The sequence below is a fragment of the Onychostoma macrolepis genome, chromosome 06, assembly GCF_012432095.1.
Source record: "Onychostoma macrolepis isolate SWU-2019 chromosome 06, ASM1243209v1, whole genome shotgun sequence".
In the NCBI taxonomy this organism is placed as follows: domain Eukaryota; kingdom Metazoa; phylum Chordata; class Actinopteri; order Cypriniformes; family Cyprinidae; genus Onychostoma; species Onychostoma macrolepis.
In genome coordinates, this window is record NC_081160.1 from 32,512,838 (window position 1) to 32,529,193 (window position 16,356).

Here is a 16,356-nt window from a genome sequence, read left to right on the forward strand (position 1 = left end):
GGCATCCTGCTATCGTGTCAAATTCATGTAAGTGTGTTTATACCAGATGCTTCTGCCTCTTGTGTTTCAGGTGTTGGAAATCAGGCAAAGACTGCGTAAGCTTGGACTGCCCCGTTTCACTGTGGAGAATGCAGAAAATGTGCAAGGTAAAATGCACTGCTCAATGCATTACTCAAATGTAATGCCATGCCATAATTATGTACAAACACACTAGTATTTACTGGTGATTTACTTTCCCATATTTTTCAGGAAAACAGTTCAGAGTAATCGTGATTTCCACTGTGCACACCAAGGACAGCCTATTGGAGACGGACCGGACCTGTCTTGAGTTTTTCAATGACATGCGAGTGCTGAACACAGTTATGACAAGAGCCAAATCCCAAATATTTGTTGTTGGAGATGCAGCTGCCCTTTCTTGCCACCAGTTTGGTATGTGCTGGAGACTATGGAGATCGTACATAGACTATTGCATCAAGAAGGAGAGTGCCCATGATTTTACTTTGGATTCTTTGAAACAAGATCTGCTTGAGATATCTGAGCTCTGCAGAAGTGAGGATGAAGACAGCAGCGATAGTGAATCAACTACATCTGAAATACCAGACACAGAAGACCCAATACTTCAAGAGCTTCTCGATGAGAGCAAATACATAAACATTCCACTGACAGAGGAAGGCTTGTTTCCAGTTTTTCAACATGAGCAATTCATCAGTAGTGTTAGAAACCAAATTGCAGAAGTAGATGAAGAGCAATTGTTGACTAACTCTTCAACACATAAACACTGTGAGCTGGTCAAAGAGAGTTTTGATCGAGCTTATGCAAAACCACTTGACGAGCCCTCCATAAGAATCGAGATCAAGGGCAGAAAAAACATAGGACAGGCATTCCCAGGAGACAAGGTAACAGTGGAGATCCTGAGTGAGATATCAGATCCTCCTACGGGAAAAGTAATCAACATCCTGGAACGTGCAGATACTGCCAAAGAATTTGTCTGCACTATTGAAAGACATGACAGTCAAGTGATGATACCTATCAACAAATGCATCTCCAAAATCTACACACCATTTTGGAAAGACAAACCAAATCACATTGCTATAAGAAATCCTGAGGACCGCAAAGTAGAGAAGTTCCTCAAAATAAGTGAAGAGGCACACAGAAAATATCTCTTCGTTGTCAAAGTGCTTAAGTGGGGAAAGTTTTACAAATATCCCCTGGGGATTGTTGTGGGAGTGTTTCCCAATATAACAACTTTAGATGATGGATTAAAGGTTCTTGACATAGAGTTCCAGTTGAGCAGGACACTTTCTTCATCTTTGGAAATACAGATGAGAGACTTTCAAAGTCTTAATTTATTTGAAGATGGGCGAATAGATTTTCGCATGCTCCCAACATTCACCATTGATCCTGCTGATTCACAAGACCTTGATGATGCAATCAGTGTACGGGATTTAGGTGAGTGCTATGAAATAGGAGTTCACATTTCTGATGTTGCTAGCTTTGTGGCTAAAGACAGTGAACTGGACGAATATGCAAGACAGCAGTGTACTACATTCTATCCACGTGGAAAGAAGCCAATACACATGTTCCCTAAAGAACTGAGTGCCAATTTATTCAGTTTGATTCCTAACCATGACAGACGAGCAATCTCCTTGATAATACAAGTGGATACTAAGACAAACCGCATAAAGGAAAGATTAATTTGCAAGTCTGTCATTCACTCCAAGAGGAAATTTTCTTATGATGAAGCAGAGGACATCCTTGAAAACAATCCTCAGCACTCTGACCTGCTTGAAATTTGCCTTTTGAAAGCATGGACCTTTGTTGAGGTCCACAGGAGATACAGAAAAAAGGAAGACTGGTGCTATAAAATGCCAGATGAGGATGTGACTCTCGGAAGAAGGCGATCTCAACTAATGGTGGAAGAGCTGATGATCATGTTTAACCATATGGTTTCTGACCATCTTCTGTTTGATGAAACAACAAGGAGCATAACTCCACTGAGATGCCAGGACAGGCCAAAAAGTAAAAAGTTTACTGACCTTTTTGACAAAAATAACTTCTTGATTCCACTTTCTGTTCACTTCTCAAGTCAAGCACGCGAAAGTCAATATGTGTCTCATGAACTGAATAACCAAGGTTTGATCCACTGCAGAGCCATGCCAAACCCTCAGGCTGGCATTTCTGATTCTGAAACCTTCCCCATATTAAAATCTGTTTTGAGATGCTTGAAGACAGCAGCAGAGCAGAAAAATGTCTTCAAAATAATTGACTTTATTGCAACTGATGAGATTCACCCCCAACTTCTCCCTTTTGCTATTGCATTTAGAAGACTGTTTCACAAAGCATGTATTCTGCGCTCAAACTCAACACATGTCTCAAGAATTGGGCATCATGATTTAGATCTTGACAGCTATACATGTGCATCATCTCCAATCCGCCGATATATAGATGTCATTGTGCAGCGCCTTCTTCATTCTGTGATTGACAAGACAAATGTTAGGTACACAGCTCATGACATTGACCTGTCTTGTATGGAATTTTCCAGGAAAAATGACCAACAGTCAGCATATCAGAGAAAAGCGAGTGCTCTACATTTTGCATTAAAACTTTCAAGCCAAAATGAAAGGAAGGTGGCATACATTGTGGAACTCAATCCATCTGGCAAGAACTTCAGATTATCCTTCCCACTTAACAGAGCCTCTATATCAGAAAACGTAGACATTATGTACAGGGATCTTCAGTTGGCTGATCAACCACAGTTTGATGAAACCAACAACTGCATGATCTTGAAATGGGTGCGAAGGATATATTCATTCTCCAATCCTCACATCCTTGCTGAAGTGAAACAACAAACTCCAAACTCAGTCATGGCCTATGTCTCTACAAAGACCTGGAAAGGCCTAACAGCTGCTCTTAGAGAAGAGAATTGGGACAGATTGTTTCCCCTGATTGAGGAGCTTGATGTCAGCTCAAGAATCCATGCAAGACAATTCAATGAAAGACAGAGAAATGCTACAAGTTCCAAAAATTCTGATCCCATGTATGCTGAGCATTATGCCGAACTGTCGATGAGAATAAAGCCAGGTGAGGCGGTCGAAGTACAGCTAGGTGCAGCCACGGCACGAGGACTAATGACGCCAGCAATTCAGCTGTTTGTTGTGCATCCAAAATTTGAGATTTGCTTGGAGCATGTGAGAGATCCAATCAAGTGTTTTTCAAAATATGTATTCCACTCAACAAGGAATACATACAACTCCTACATGGATTATCAGGCAATATGGAAACCTTTGTGTGAAATGGAGTCAGCCTCCAATGCTGTTGCTGAAAATGAGAGCATTCTTATTGAAGATGCAGCCTTGAAATGGAAAACCTCTCCTCAAAAGACATATCAAGGTTTTTTTCATCTTCCACTTGACAAAAAATCTCAGTGGTCCATTGAATGTGACCTTAAGAACAGTGTCCTCTGCATTCGAACTAAGATTCACCAAAGTCAGAGTAGTCCCTTTCTGGAAAACTCTCAGTGCACAGCTCTTATGGATGTTCCCTCTATCACTTGGGTGGCCCATGGCATAATTACAAAAGCTGAAGAAATTGACTCCAAAATTGATTTTCAGATTAACCACATGGCCATGACAAATATTCCAGAAGCGATTTTCTGTGAGAGGACAAGATTTACTCTGGAGCTGATTCCAAAGCTTCTGCCAGATGTGTAAGACTACAAATGAAAGACACTATAGCTTATTAGAAATGCTCAATTTATGTACACTGCATTGTTTTATGTGTATCCTTAGATTATGACGACATATGTATGCTTCATTAATTGTTATACTTTTTGTATTTCACTTGCAGGCGCAAAGAGGATGCAATTAACAGTCTAACCAAAGCCAACACACTTGTAAAAAATATCGCCATGGGCAGGAAAATCAACTCTGAAGGAGGTACAACGGTTTGACTTTTACTGCGCCTCTTTATAATGTTTTGCATATCTATATTTTAAACTCTACTATCAAAACTAATGATAATGAGTCATCTTTTTAAAAATGATCCATTCAAATGTCGTTTCATTTTGTTTAACACTGTATTTCTTCAAAGGATGCAACTTTTCAAAGCAGACAACAGCCAGATTTGAGATTGACAATTATCTCCCTTCTGGGTTTTCCCATCTAAACAACAGTCAGAGTAAAGCTATAAGAGAAGCACTGAACAACCCATTCACTCTTATCCAAGGACCACCAGGTGAGAGATATTTTTGTACTTTCTTTGGTTTCTTTGGCCTTAGGCTATTGTAATTTCTGTTTGTTGTGAATTTTCACAGGGACTGGAAAAACTGTTGTTGGTGTCCATATTGTATACTGGTTGCTCAAGAATATCCAACAGCTTCCTGCCACCAATTCACAGAAGAGAGCTGTTCTGTACTGTGGCCCCTCAAATAAGTCTGTTGATGTTGTCGCAGGTAAATTTTCGATATAGTCAATTGACTGGTCAGATCGCCTGTCAATCAACCTCTTTTTCAACAATCATAATGGTGAATCTGCCATCTTGCCCAACAAACAAATCAGACAAGAGAGTGGATTCAATTCGGTGGACTTAAAGGTGGGGTATGCATTTTTTCAAACACGCTTTAGAAAACGAGTCGGGGCCGAGTACCAAAACAAACTTGTAGCCAATCAGCAGTAAGGAGTGTGTCTACTAATGATGCAGAGAATAGAGAGCTCATCAGTGCACATGACGGACATTAGCCGAGCCGAGTGACGATAAAAAGATAGAGATGGCGGATAAAAAACAAAAGAGGAAACGTCTGCAGAACAAAAGACGGCTTTACAACGTGTCTACACCAGACACGACAGTTGTCCTGTCACGGTCTGTCTACACTGGATGCAACAAAGCAACCGTTGAATATCAGTTGAAATTTTTGTCAATATGTCATAAATAGAATGCAGCAGCAGTTTACTGCACTGCTCGCATCCGGTGTAGACACAGTGTTACGATAAGGCACGAAGTAAGACCCGTGTAAGTATCGGATCAGCTTTCCAGCGCTGGAGAGAACTCGAGGAGAGGGAAGGCCTGCGATTGGGCGACGAGGTTGCTTTGTTTCTTCTAGGGGAGTAACATTGGTTTTGCTTTGTTTCACAGAACTAATCGTTGCCTGGGATGCGTACGTATGTTTGGGGCGGAGCTATCAAAATAGGGACGAGACCCTTTTGGAGTAGGGGCGTGTTTTAGTGATTTCAAATGTCAACATTGGCTACCAGAAATCACTTACCCCACCTTTAAACTTGAAAAATTTTGTGTTTTGATGTCTTTCCGCAGGTTAAAATAAAATACATTCTGATTTATCATTATCATTTAACATTCTGATTTATCAATATCATTCATGTTTATTTCGTGATTTAAGACAATATGCGATCGGTTCACATGCCACTGGAGCTGAAGCAATACAGTGATTTGTCACAACACATTAAAGAGCTACAAAATGGTATTTATTGTTTGAATTTCTTAAAAAAAGACACAATTTGAAAGCTGAGACCTTGTTTGATATGAGAAGTAACCTGCTCTGTCTTGTAGGTCGATGTCTTGTCAGTTTTCTCTTTGCACCACAGTGTATTTTTTACTGCATGAGAACGTGATGTGTACTGTGAGAGCGACATAGATTGTCATTAAAATAATGAAGTCAAACATTTAGCTATCAAACATACTTATTGTGTGTTTCTTTTTGTAAAACATTTAGTTGCAGCTGAATACCATGAACAAAAATCAGCAGGCTACATAAAAACTAGACACGATTAAGAGCTGTTTGTGTGCAAAATAGAGCTGCATGATTCTGGATAAATCATGTAGATTTATCCAGAGATTTTTTTTTTTTTTTTTAATAGAGGTTGTGGTTCTCTCACAATTCTGAAGAAAAAACATTAGACAATTAAACAAAAATCACATGTAATTTATGAATTTAATGATTAAATGACAGACTCAATATTTACTTATTTCATTATTACAGTGGGGGAAAAAATTATTTGATCCCCTGCTGGTTTTGTACGTTTGCCCACTGACAAAGAAATGATCAGTCTATAATTTTAATGGCAGGTTTATTTGAACAGTGAGAGACAGAATAACAACAAAGGTACAACAAAGAAAAACGCTTTGTCTCTCCGCGCCACCAAGGAGACTGCCCGTGCTATTGGGCGGTCTATGGCAGCCCTGGTGGCGTCGGAGAGGCATCTCTGGTTGACCCTGTCAGATATCAAAGACCGTGACAGGGTCTTCCTCCTGGACGCCCCGCTTTCCCCTTCGGGCCTGTTCGGCGACGCTGTTGGTTTCGTCGTCGACAGGCACCAGGAGGCCAGGAAGCAGGCGGCGGCATTCCAGCAGTTTCTCCCTCGCCGCTCTCTAGCTCAGGGGTCTGCTGGGCGAGAGCAGCCCCTGCCGCGTGCTGGCTCCTCACATAGAGAGGCGCAGAAAGAGAGTGTCGCCGCCCGTGCTCCCCCGCGGCGGAGCCGGGCCGGTAAGAAAGGCTCTCGGTCGGGGGCCTCGAAGCCTAAGCCGGATCTACGGACCGTCCTTCAGGCAAAGAGGTCTTCGGCCAAGAGGCCCTGATGCTTATGGCCCAGGGCTTATGAGGGTAGCCCCCGCTGGGGAAGAGCAGCGTTCACCGCATTACGCGGTGCCCGTCTCTCCTCAGTGCCCTCAGGAGATCGTTCTGCTAACCCTGCCACGTACTGCCTGTAAGCTACAGGCTTTACTGTAGCTCAAATAGTAGAGCATGGCGCTAGCAACGCCGAGATCATGGGTTCGATTCCCAGGGAAAGCAAGAGCTGATAAAATGTAAAAACTGTAACTTGAATGCAATGTAAGTCGCTTTGGATAAAAGCGTTTGCTAAATGCGTAAATGTAAATGTAAATGTAAATGTACGGTGTTCCAGGGCGCAGCGATCTCCAGCGAGCACATATCTCAGTTCTCTCCACCCGAAAACGTAGCGGAGCTGAGATGCTCGCTACCCCTTCGGGGTACTAGTTCGGTTGTCTCCTGCCGGTGTGCTGTTACACCAGAGGCCAGTCTCGATAGACTGGTTCCCTTAGTAGACTATTTTGCAGCATGGAAACTACTGCCAAATGTGTCTCGGTGGGTCCTGCACACTGTAGAGAGAGGTTACAGAATCCAGTTCGGTTCTCCTCCGACTCGATTCAACGGGGTGAATCCCACTCTGGTGGGTCCCGAGCAGGCTCTGGTAATGGAACGAGAAGTAATTACTCTCTTAAGAAAGGAAGCCATCGAGGTGGTCCCTCCTCACGAGAGAGAGTCCGGGTTCTACAGCCGGTACTTTATAGTTCCAAAGAAGGATGGAGGGTTGCGTCCCATTTTAGATCTGTGTCAGTTGAACCGCTCAGGTTGTGTCTCAGATCAGGTCCCAGGACTGGTTTGTTACAATCGATCTAAAAGACGCATACTTCCATGTCTCCATCCTTCCTAATCACAGGAATTCCTGAGGTTTGCGTTCGGGGGCAAAGCTTACCAGTATCGGGTTCTTCCCTTCGGCCTAGCACTCTCACCCTGAACTTTTACAAAGTGTGCGGATGCCGCGTTAGCTCCGTTGCGGCTACAAGGCATCCGCATACTCAATTACATCGACGATTGGTTGATTCTCGCTCATTTAGAGCAGATGGCGGCTCAACATCGAGATGTTGTTCTCGCTCACATGAAAGTGTTGGGGTTAAGACTGAACGCCAAGAAGAGTGTGCTTTCTCCATTACAGAGGACCACTTATCTTGGTGTGGTGTGGGATTCGACCACGATGCAGGCACGTATGTCACCTGCTCAGATCAAGTCGATCCTCACGGCAGTCAGGGGAGTGAAAGAAGGCCAGTCACTCACTATCAAGCAGTTTCAGAGACTGCTGGGTCTAATGGCAGCTGCGTCCAACGTGATACCTATTGGCCTGCTGTACATGAGACCCCTACAGTGGTGGCTCAAGACCAAGGGGTTCTCCCCGAGAGGGAACCCACTTCGCATGATCAAGGTCACGCGGCGGTGCCTACGTGCCTTAGACATGTGGAGACAACCTTGGTTCTTGTCTCAGGGCCCAGTACTGGGAGCTCCGTGTCGCCGCGTATCGCTAGCGACGGACGCATCCCTCACTGGCTGGGAAGCGGTCATGAGTAGCCACCCTGCCCGCGGTCTGTGGAGTGGTCGCCATCTCACGTGGCACATCAATTGGCTGGAGATGCTGGCTGTGTTTCAGGCTCTGAAACACTTTCTCCCAGACCTAAGAGATCACCATGTGTTGGTGCGCACCGACAACACGGCAGTGGTCTCTTACATCAACCACCAAGGAGGTCTGCGGTCGCGCCCCCTGTACAGGCTGGCGCACCAGATCCTTGTGTGGTCCCAGGGCAAACTCCTCTCGCTGAGGGCAGTATACATCCCTGGGCATCTCAATGTGGGAGCAGACATCCTGTCGAGACAGGGGCCGAGGCCCGGGGAATGGATGCTTCACCCAGAGGTGGTGAAGCAGATTTGGAGTGTTTGGCCAGGCTCAGGTGGACCTATTTGTGACTTGGGAGACATCGCAATGTCCCCTCTGGTACTCTCTGACTCATCCATCTCCACTGGGGCTGGATGCCATGGTACAGACTTGGCCGAGGCTTCGTCTGTACGCCTTTCCCCCGATTGCTCTGCTCCCCGGAGTTCTGGAGAGAGTGTGCCGGGACGGGGTCCGGCTGCTGTTAGTAGCCCTGTTCTGGCCGGGCCGAGTATGGTTCTCGGACCTGATTTCTCTCCGGATCTCCTCTCACAGGCAGGGGGCACCCTTGTGCACCCCCGCCCGGAGTTGTGGAAGCTGTGGGTATGGCCCCTGAAGAGGCACAGCTCATAGCTTCCGGTCTCTCGACCGAGGTTGTTGAGACCATCCTCCAATCCAGAGTTCCCTCAACGAGGAAACTGTACGCCTTGAAGTGGAAACTTTTCACTTCATGGTGCGGAGACCGCCAGCTCGACCCAGTCAACTGCCCGGTTGGTACAGACCTGGAGTTCCTGCAGGCTCGACTCTCCACAGGGTTAACCCACTCCACCTTGAAGGTTTATGTGGCGGCGATTTCGGCCTACCACACCTCTTGGTGGACAGTCAGTGGGCAGACACCCCCTGGTTACACGTTTCCTCCGCGGTTCGCTGAGGCTAAGGCCTCCAGTGCGGTCCCGTGTTCCTCCATGGGACCTGGCTGTGGCGTTGGATGCTCTCTGTAGGCCTCCTTTCGAGCCTATTGAGGAGATCTCTGATCGCCATCTCACTCTGAAGACTGTATTTCTTCCGGCGATTTCTTCTCTTAAGAGAGTTGGGGATCTGCAGGCCCTCTCAGTGGCCCCTACTCATTTGGACTTTGCGCCTGGTATGGCCAAAGCCTTCTTGTATCCTCGTGCAGGGTACGTCCCCAAAGTTCCTTCTGTCACGCCACAGCCTGTCGTACTGCAGGCCTTCAGTCCTCCTCCCTTCAGGGAGCCAGACCAGCAGAAGCATAACTGTATGTGTCCAGTGCGAGCGCTGGATGCATACGTCCACAGAACTGCCCTGTGGAGAAGAGTGGACCAACTGCTGATTTGCTATGGTCCCCCTAAGAGAGGTCTTTCTGCTTCCAAACAGACCCTCAGTCGGTGGATTGTGTTGGCCATTGTCATGGTCTATGAATTCTCTGATCTCCCCTCGCCGATAGGAGTCAGAGCTCACTCCACGCGAAGTGTGGCGGCCTCCAAGGCCTTTCTCGCAGGTGTCCCATTTCAGGACATCTGCAACGCTGCGGGGTGGTCTACGCCCCTGACCTTTGTCAGGTTTTATGGCCTTGACATGCGGGCCACTCCGGGCTCTTCTGTCCTCTCGCCCTAGATGTGCTCCGCAGGGATACACACTGGGCAGGGACTTGGAAGCCTCGCGGCGTGTGCATCTCGTTCCCCTAGCGTTTTCAGACGCAGCTCGAGTTCCTGAAGAGGAACGTCTCTAGGTTACGTATGTAACCCTAGTTCCTCGAGGGAACGAGACGCTGCGTCTCGAGGCCACACTTCCGGCATCCCTGCCCGCGCTTGCTTCATTCCTAGAAGCTGATGCCGGTTTCACCACACGTGCTTTTATACCAGCTGGTCATTACGTCACCTCGCCCGTGACGTATCGCCTATCCATTGGACAGATTACACTTGTATTCAGAGCCGGTCACGCTGAAGGCGTTCCCCTAGCGTTTTCGGACGCAGCGTCTCGTTCCCTCGAGGAACTAGGGTTACATACGTAACCTAGAGACGTTTTCACCCATTTACGCTCACTTAAGCCATAACCGACTGTATTTATGTGAGATACTTTACACAATAGACATTTGGACTGCTGTGTGTGTATTTGAGCACTGAGAACTGATCGCACGCTGTATGAGAACTGAAGAAGTGGAGCGTACGCGAGAGAGAGCGCTTCTATCAGTGTGATTCATTATCCCGCCTTCACTAACTTTAAGTTAATCGAAATTAACACTGCAACAGTAGGTGTGATTATTCACAAATGGAAGAAACACAAAATAACTGTCAATCTCCCTCGGACTTGGGCTCCATGCAAGATCTGACCTCGTGGAGTTTCATTAGAATGGTGAGGAATCAGCCCAGAACTACACCGGAGGATCTTGTCAATGATTTCAAGGCAGCTGGGATCATAGTCACCAAGAAAACAATTACATTAAGCACATTAAGGTCCTGGAGTGGCCTACATCCAGTGTCCAGACCTTAATCCCATAGAAAATCTGTGGAGGGAGCTGAAGGTTCGAGTTGCCAAACGTCAGCCTCGAAACCTTAATGACTTGGAGAGGATCTGCAAAGAGGAGTGGGACAAAATCCCTCCTGAGATGTGTGCAAACCTGGTGGCCAACTACAAGAAACGTCTGACCTCTGTGATTGCCAACAAGTCATGTTTTGCGAAGGGGTCAAATACTTATTTGACTCATTAAAATGCAAATCAATTTATAACTTTTTTGAAATGCGTTTTTCTGGATTTTTTTGTTGTTATTCTGTCTCTCACTGTTCAAATAAACCTAACATTAAAATTATAGACTGATCATGTCTTTGTCGGTGGGCAAATGTACAAAACCAGCAGGGGATCAAATAATTTTTTCCCCCACTGTAGGTCGTTGAAAAGACTTTTTGTGAAGCTGTTTCATAAATCTACATGACAGCTGCTCTCTTTAGATCAGTGGCAGTGCGAACGCAGATTTGAGTGTTTAAATCACACAGGGATAAACACAGTTGATCACACTGTTATGATCACACACATCACAGGTTTAACAGCTGAATCATTGCCATTAAGGAATAAGATCATGTTGGTGTTTGAACTGTGTTCGCGATCTTTAACGATCTGCTAAATTAAAGTGCTTTGTCATGTTGGTGGTGACACCTCTCTTGCAACCCGTTAGCTTATCACAAATATTACACTTAGCTGTTACAGCTTTTCATGGCAAGTCTAGCCAAACATTGGAGCGCTTAGATTAGCGAAGAAGGTCCTGGCAAATCGCCAGGTCGGGTCCTCACAGATGGAAAAAAAGAGAAGATGCGCACACAGGATTCGATAGGTGGAATTGAAATTACAAAAAGTATCCGATTCCTGACCTTAAGTATCTGATTCTGGAATTGGAATTGATTTTTGAACATAACCAAGGATCACTGCAACTTAAACTTTTTATATGAATGTGTTGCAGGTCATCTCCTAAAACTTAAAAATGAACTTAGACCTCTCAGAGTCTACAGTGATCAGACGGAGATGTTGGAATTTCCTTACCCAGGCTGCAATCTGAAGCTGTCACGCAATTCAAAAAGAGGCGAAAAACCCAACACAGAGCTCAGGTATTTGCCAAATGCTGTCCATCTATCACTTATTTGAGTGTAGATATAACTGCCGATGTAATATGCATGTTTATAAATCTAAACCTTGCTTTTCACTAACAGATGTGTATTGTTGTTGTTGTTGAATTATTAGTTCCATTGCACTACACCACCTGATTCGAAAGGATGGCAACCCATATTCCACACAAATATTAGCTTTTGATATGAAAATTAGAAGAGGAGATCAATTCACTAATGAAGAAAAAAAACTGTATGTATGGTGCAGTAACTACAAATCTCTTTTTTATTCTATGTTATTGTTTATGGTTTGTTAGAAATTGTTTGGAAATAATTTTATTGAAATGAAAAGCTTAAAGTAAAAATAATAATAATGATAATAATATACTACTTTTTTTTTTTTTTTTTTAAAGCTTCAAAGACGTTCTCCAAAAGGCTCGAAAGCATGAATTACTGCGGCATGATGTCATCTTGTGCACTTGCACAGCAGCCTCACACCATGCTTTAGCTAAAGTCCTCGACTTCAAACAGATCATCATTGATGAATGTGCCATGGCAACTGAACCTGAAGCCTTTATTCCACTAGTGGCTCATAAGCCTGAGCAGGTACGACTCCAAAGTAGTGTTCTTTTTAGACAAACCCTGATTTGGATATTAGCACTTTCATTTCATTATGTTTGCATTGAACAAAGATGCAACATATTTGAATTCACTTCTAGGTTCTTAAAATTGTATTAATGTCATGTTGTAGGTTGTTCTTCTGGGCGATCATAAGCAGCTGCAGCCTGTAGTCCACTGTGATGTGGTGGAGCGACTGGGAATGAGCAAATCTCTTTTTGAGCGTTACGTGGAGAAAGCACTCATGCTCGACACTCAGTATAGAATGGTAATAAATTAATAAATAGCTATTTAAACAATAAAATAAATAGCTCTATTACTATATTTGTAATAATATTTTTTTTTAATATAGTGATATTTAACAATGATCTAAACAATTAAACAGCAGTAGTTTCACTTTTTCAAAAATTTCTCCATTGCATATCTTGTTTCTTTCAGCAAGAAGACATTTGTGCATTTCCATCTGAGGAGTTCTATGAAGGAAAGTTAAAAACTAAAACATCACCCAAAACAAGTCTCTTCCTTATTAAATCAAGGCCAACATGCATCGTTTTTGGTCATGTTGAAGGAAAGGAGAAAAGTCTGGTGGTCTCGACTGAACGGGGGAATGAAAATTCAAAAGCAAATTTGGAAGAAGCAGAAGAAGCGGTAAGAGAGAAGTGTAGTAGATTAAATTACGAGTATATTGTAAATTAGACTTTATCTAGACTAATCTAAAAATCTAACATGGCATGGCTTTGTCCATCTTTAACACATCCGTCAAAACTTAAAACATGACAGCCGTTTCTAAATAATGGACAAATACTGTGTAAATTTTGTTATTTTCACAAAACACAATAATAAACTTACTTACCTAATAACTCTGAATGATGCAGAGAGCGTTAGATTTACGCTCTTCTCCCAGCTTCTCCTCAGTCGATGCCGTAGTTCGGCAAAATTGGCGGTTAATTTACATAACGACTCCTCGCAGAGGCGCACTCCTTTTCGTAACATTCAGATTTCAAACTACTGGAGGTATAATAAAAGTAGCTTTTTTCATTTAAAAAGTTATATTAATTACTGAGATTCTTACATGAATACAGTTCATGAAGATGTGTCAAAAGTCTTAGGTACATATACATATATAAATAAAGAAATTATTTAAATGCCCCACCCAATTTTGCCACAAAGACTTTATTGTTGTAAATTCAAAATATTATCATATCAATTTATTTCAAATTGTAATAAACTTCCTACAGGTGCGGATCGCCATTCTTTTGACTGAGGCTGGGATAAACACAAAGGACATTGCCATTCTCACACCATATAATGCTCAAGTGTCAAATATTAAGGATTCCCTGCTCGATAAGGGTATGAGTGACATCACAGTCAACACCATCATGAAAAGTCAAGGTAATAACAATTTTAACAAATGCCATTTTACAAGTGACACAATAAACATATAATATTACTAAAACTTTTAACACTGAACCTTGACCCATGACAGAATATTACAACTAATTAAGGATTTTTTATTCTTTTCTTGCTTTTAAGGCAGATACATAGCCTACTTGAAAAATTGTTGGTTGCATGTTTTGACAAAGGCATGTAGATATTGTTTCTGAATTAATTATTATTGATCTTTTCTCTTTTGTTTGTTGTGAAACACAGGAAGTGAATGGAAATATGTCATCATGTCAACTGTGCGCTCTTGTCCCGAATCTGATATCGAAACAGAACCAACCAAATCCTGGACTACAAATCAACTTGGATTCATCATGGACCCACACCAAGTTAACGTGGGCATCACCAGGGCTCAAGAAGGCCTGTGCATCATTGGTTAGTTACGCCATCTGCTCTGAATCTGATGAACAAACAGTCTATGCTTGTGGGAGTCAATAATATGTGAATGATTTGATCCGTAAACACCTGCTAGTTATTTGAATAATGCACACATCGCATTTTTGTCTCTTAAGCATTTTAAGTATTACTAGGTCCTATAAGCCTAATATGATATAATTTATCTTTTTGTGTGTGTGTACAGTTTATGTTAATAGTGACAGTTAATGTCAAATGCTATTAAAATAAAACTAAACTTCCTTTTAATATGTCTACATTATATAATTTATAATTATGAAGTTTTATATTTGATGCTTGGATTACAGTGCCCTGATTCTGCTATTTTGACAGGTAATGAGAACTTGCTGCGGTGCAGTGTGTTGTGGAGAAGACTTCTGGATCATTATAAGGAGAAAGGATGTGTAGTGAATCCCGCCCGGCACATCCAGGTTCAAAAACCCACTAGAAGTCTGCTGAGAACTGCTAGAAGATGATGTGCTTCATGCAGTTTTATTTTTGTAGCTGCATTTACTTTATAGCTGTGTTAAATGTGCACTTATATACTCTACATTCACTCATTTATGCATTATTTTGTGATTTAAAAAAAAAAAGGACATCAGGGAACATTGCATCGTCAGACCTGTTGGATATTTGTGCTATACATAAATATCATCATAAAATAACTACTCTTGAATGGCACTTTAGTATATCTTAACTTTTAATTAAATATTAAATATATTTAATGTTTTAGACTTGGAAATTATATTGTATTTATCTATTTTAATTTCAGCCTTCTTGTGAAGTTTGCATTACTCAGCCATAAATTAATAAAGAAAAACATTTATGCATTAAGTTTGTTACAACAAATCTTACTTTTGTATACATGAATACAAAAAACGTGACATTTCTGTCCATGTAATTACGAAATATAGAAATGAAGGACATTGTTATTTACCTCAATCTTCAAATCAATTTTACCAGGAGAGCACCACTAGACTATGACTATCGCGATGTCAATGTTTGACCACTTAGAGGTGCTGTACTAGCATATAAAGCAATCCTAAGGCAAAGTGCAATTAGTAACTGTGTATGACATATTTTTAGGTGTTGTTGAATTATTTGTATTCAATTGTATTTATAATGTTTTCTGTTGTGTCCGAGTGTATAATTGTAATGCAAGAACCTGAATGTTCTGTATTTATTTGTTCACAAGTATAAAGATGTATCTGTGAATGTAATATGTTTCATAATTTATGCTTACTGTATCTTTACATAATTTGCACAACAGCCGATACAAGAGCTGCAGAATGTATTTGGACACCGAAGTCACAAATAAAAATGTGATTGATTAGATCTGTATCTGCGTGTCTCAAATGCTTTTCTCTCCCAGGTGAAAAACAAGAGCACTTCCATAAATGTACTTAAAGTGCTCTATTTTCGTGCAATAATTTTGTACTTAATATACTAAAAATGACCCTTTAGTACTTCTTAAGGTCATCTAAGTGTACTCAACTGTGCTATTTTGTTTGTTTTTGGTACATGTAAACATTGTCACATTCTTTACTTGCATAAAAAACTGCTATTTTGAGACACCATGAATATGAACTAAAATGCACTTTTAACATACTATCTTTGTATTTAAAAAATGTATTTAGTTACCGCTTGTAGTACACTTGAACCCATCTTTCATACACTAGTACACTCAAGTGTACTACAAGTGGTAGCTAAATACAGTTTTTAAATACAAAGATAGTATGTTAAAAGTGCATTTTAGTTCATATTCATGGTGTCTCAAAATAGCAGTTTTTTATGCAAGTAAAGAATGTGACAATGTTTACATGTACCAAAAACAAACAAAATAGCACAGTTGAGTACACTTAGATGACCTTAAGAAGTACTAAAGGGTCATTTTTAGTATATTAAGTACAAAGTTAGTGCGTGAAAATAGAGCACTTTAAGTACATTATGGAAGTGTACTTGTTTTTCACCTGGGTGTAATGTCACTGTTCGACTCTCAATGTTTGAATCAGATGGTTTTGATGTCATTTAAAATCACAGGCATAAAGAATCATATA

The 16,356-nt window shown here is 42.0% G+C and overlaps 1 protein-coding gene across 1 annotated transcript in view; it reads left to right on the forward strand.

The window, feature by feature from the left end:
• Nucleotides 1-15,599, forward strand: part of LOC131542697 (helicase with zinc finger domain 2-like) — a 31,716-nt gene extending 16,117 nt beyond the window's left edge. Inside the window, exons 8-20 of the mRNA XM_058779611.1 lie at nt 71-146; nt 250-3,706; nt 3,847-3,935; nt 4,090-4,233; nt 4,313-4,450; nt 11,704-11,848; nt 11,982-12,098; nt 12,259-12,451; nt 12,597-12,731; nt 12,902-13,111; nt 13,702-13,855; nt 14,114-14,281; nt 14,633-15,599. Coding sequence (XP_058635594.1) covers nt 71-146; nt 250-3,706; nt 3,847-3,935; nt 4,090-4,233; nt 4,313-4,450; nt 11,704-11,848; nt 11,982-12,098; nt 12,259-12,451; nt 12,597-12,731; nt 12,902-13,111; nt 13,702-13,855; nt 14,114-14,281; nt 14,633-14,775 — 5,169 coding nt within the window. The 3' untranslated portion in view covers nt 14,776-15,599. The remainder of the gene's footprint in view (nt 1-70; nt 147-249; nt 3,707-3,846; nt 3,936-4,089; nt 4,234-4,312; nt 4,451-11,703; nt 11,849-11,981; nt 12,099-12,258; nt 12,452-12,596; nt 12,732-12,901; nt 13,112-13,701; nt 13,856-14,113; nt 14,282-14,632) is intronic.
• The last annotated feature ends 757 nt before the right edge of the window (nt 15,600-16,356 follow it).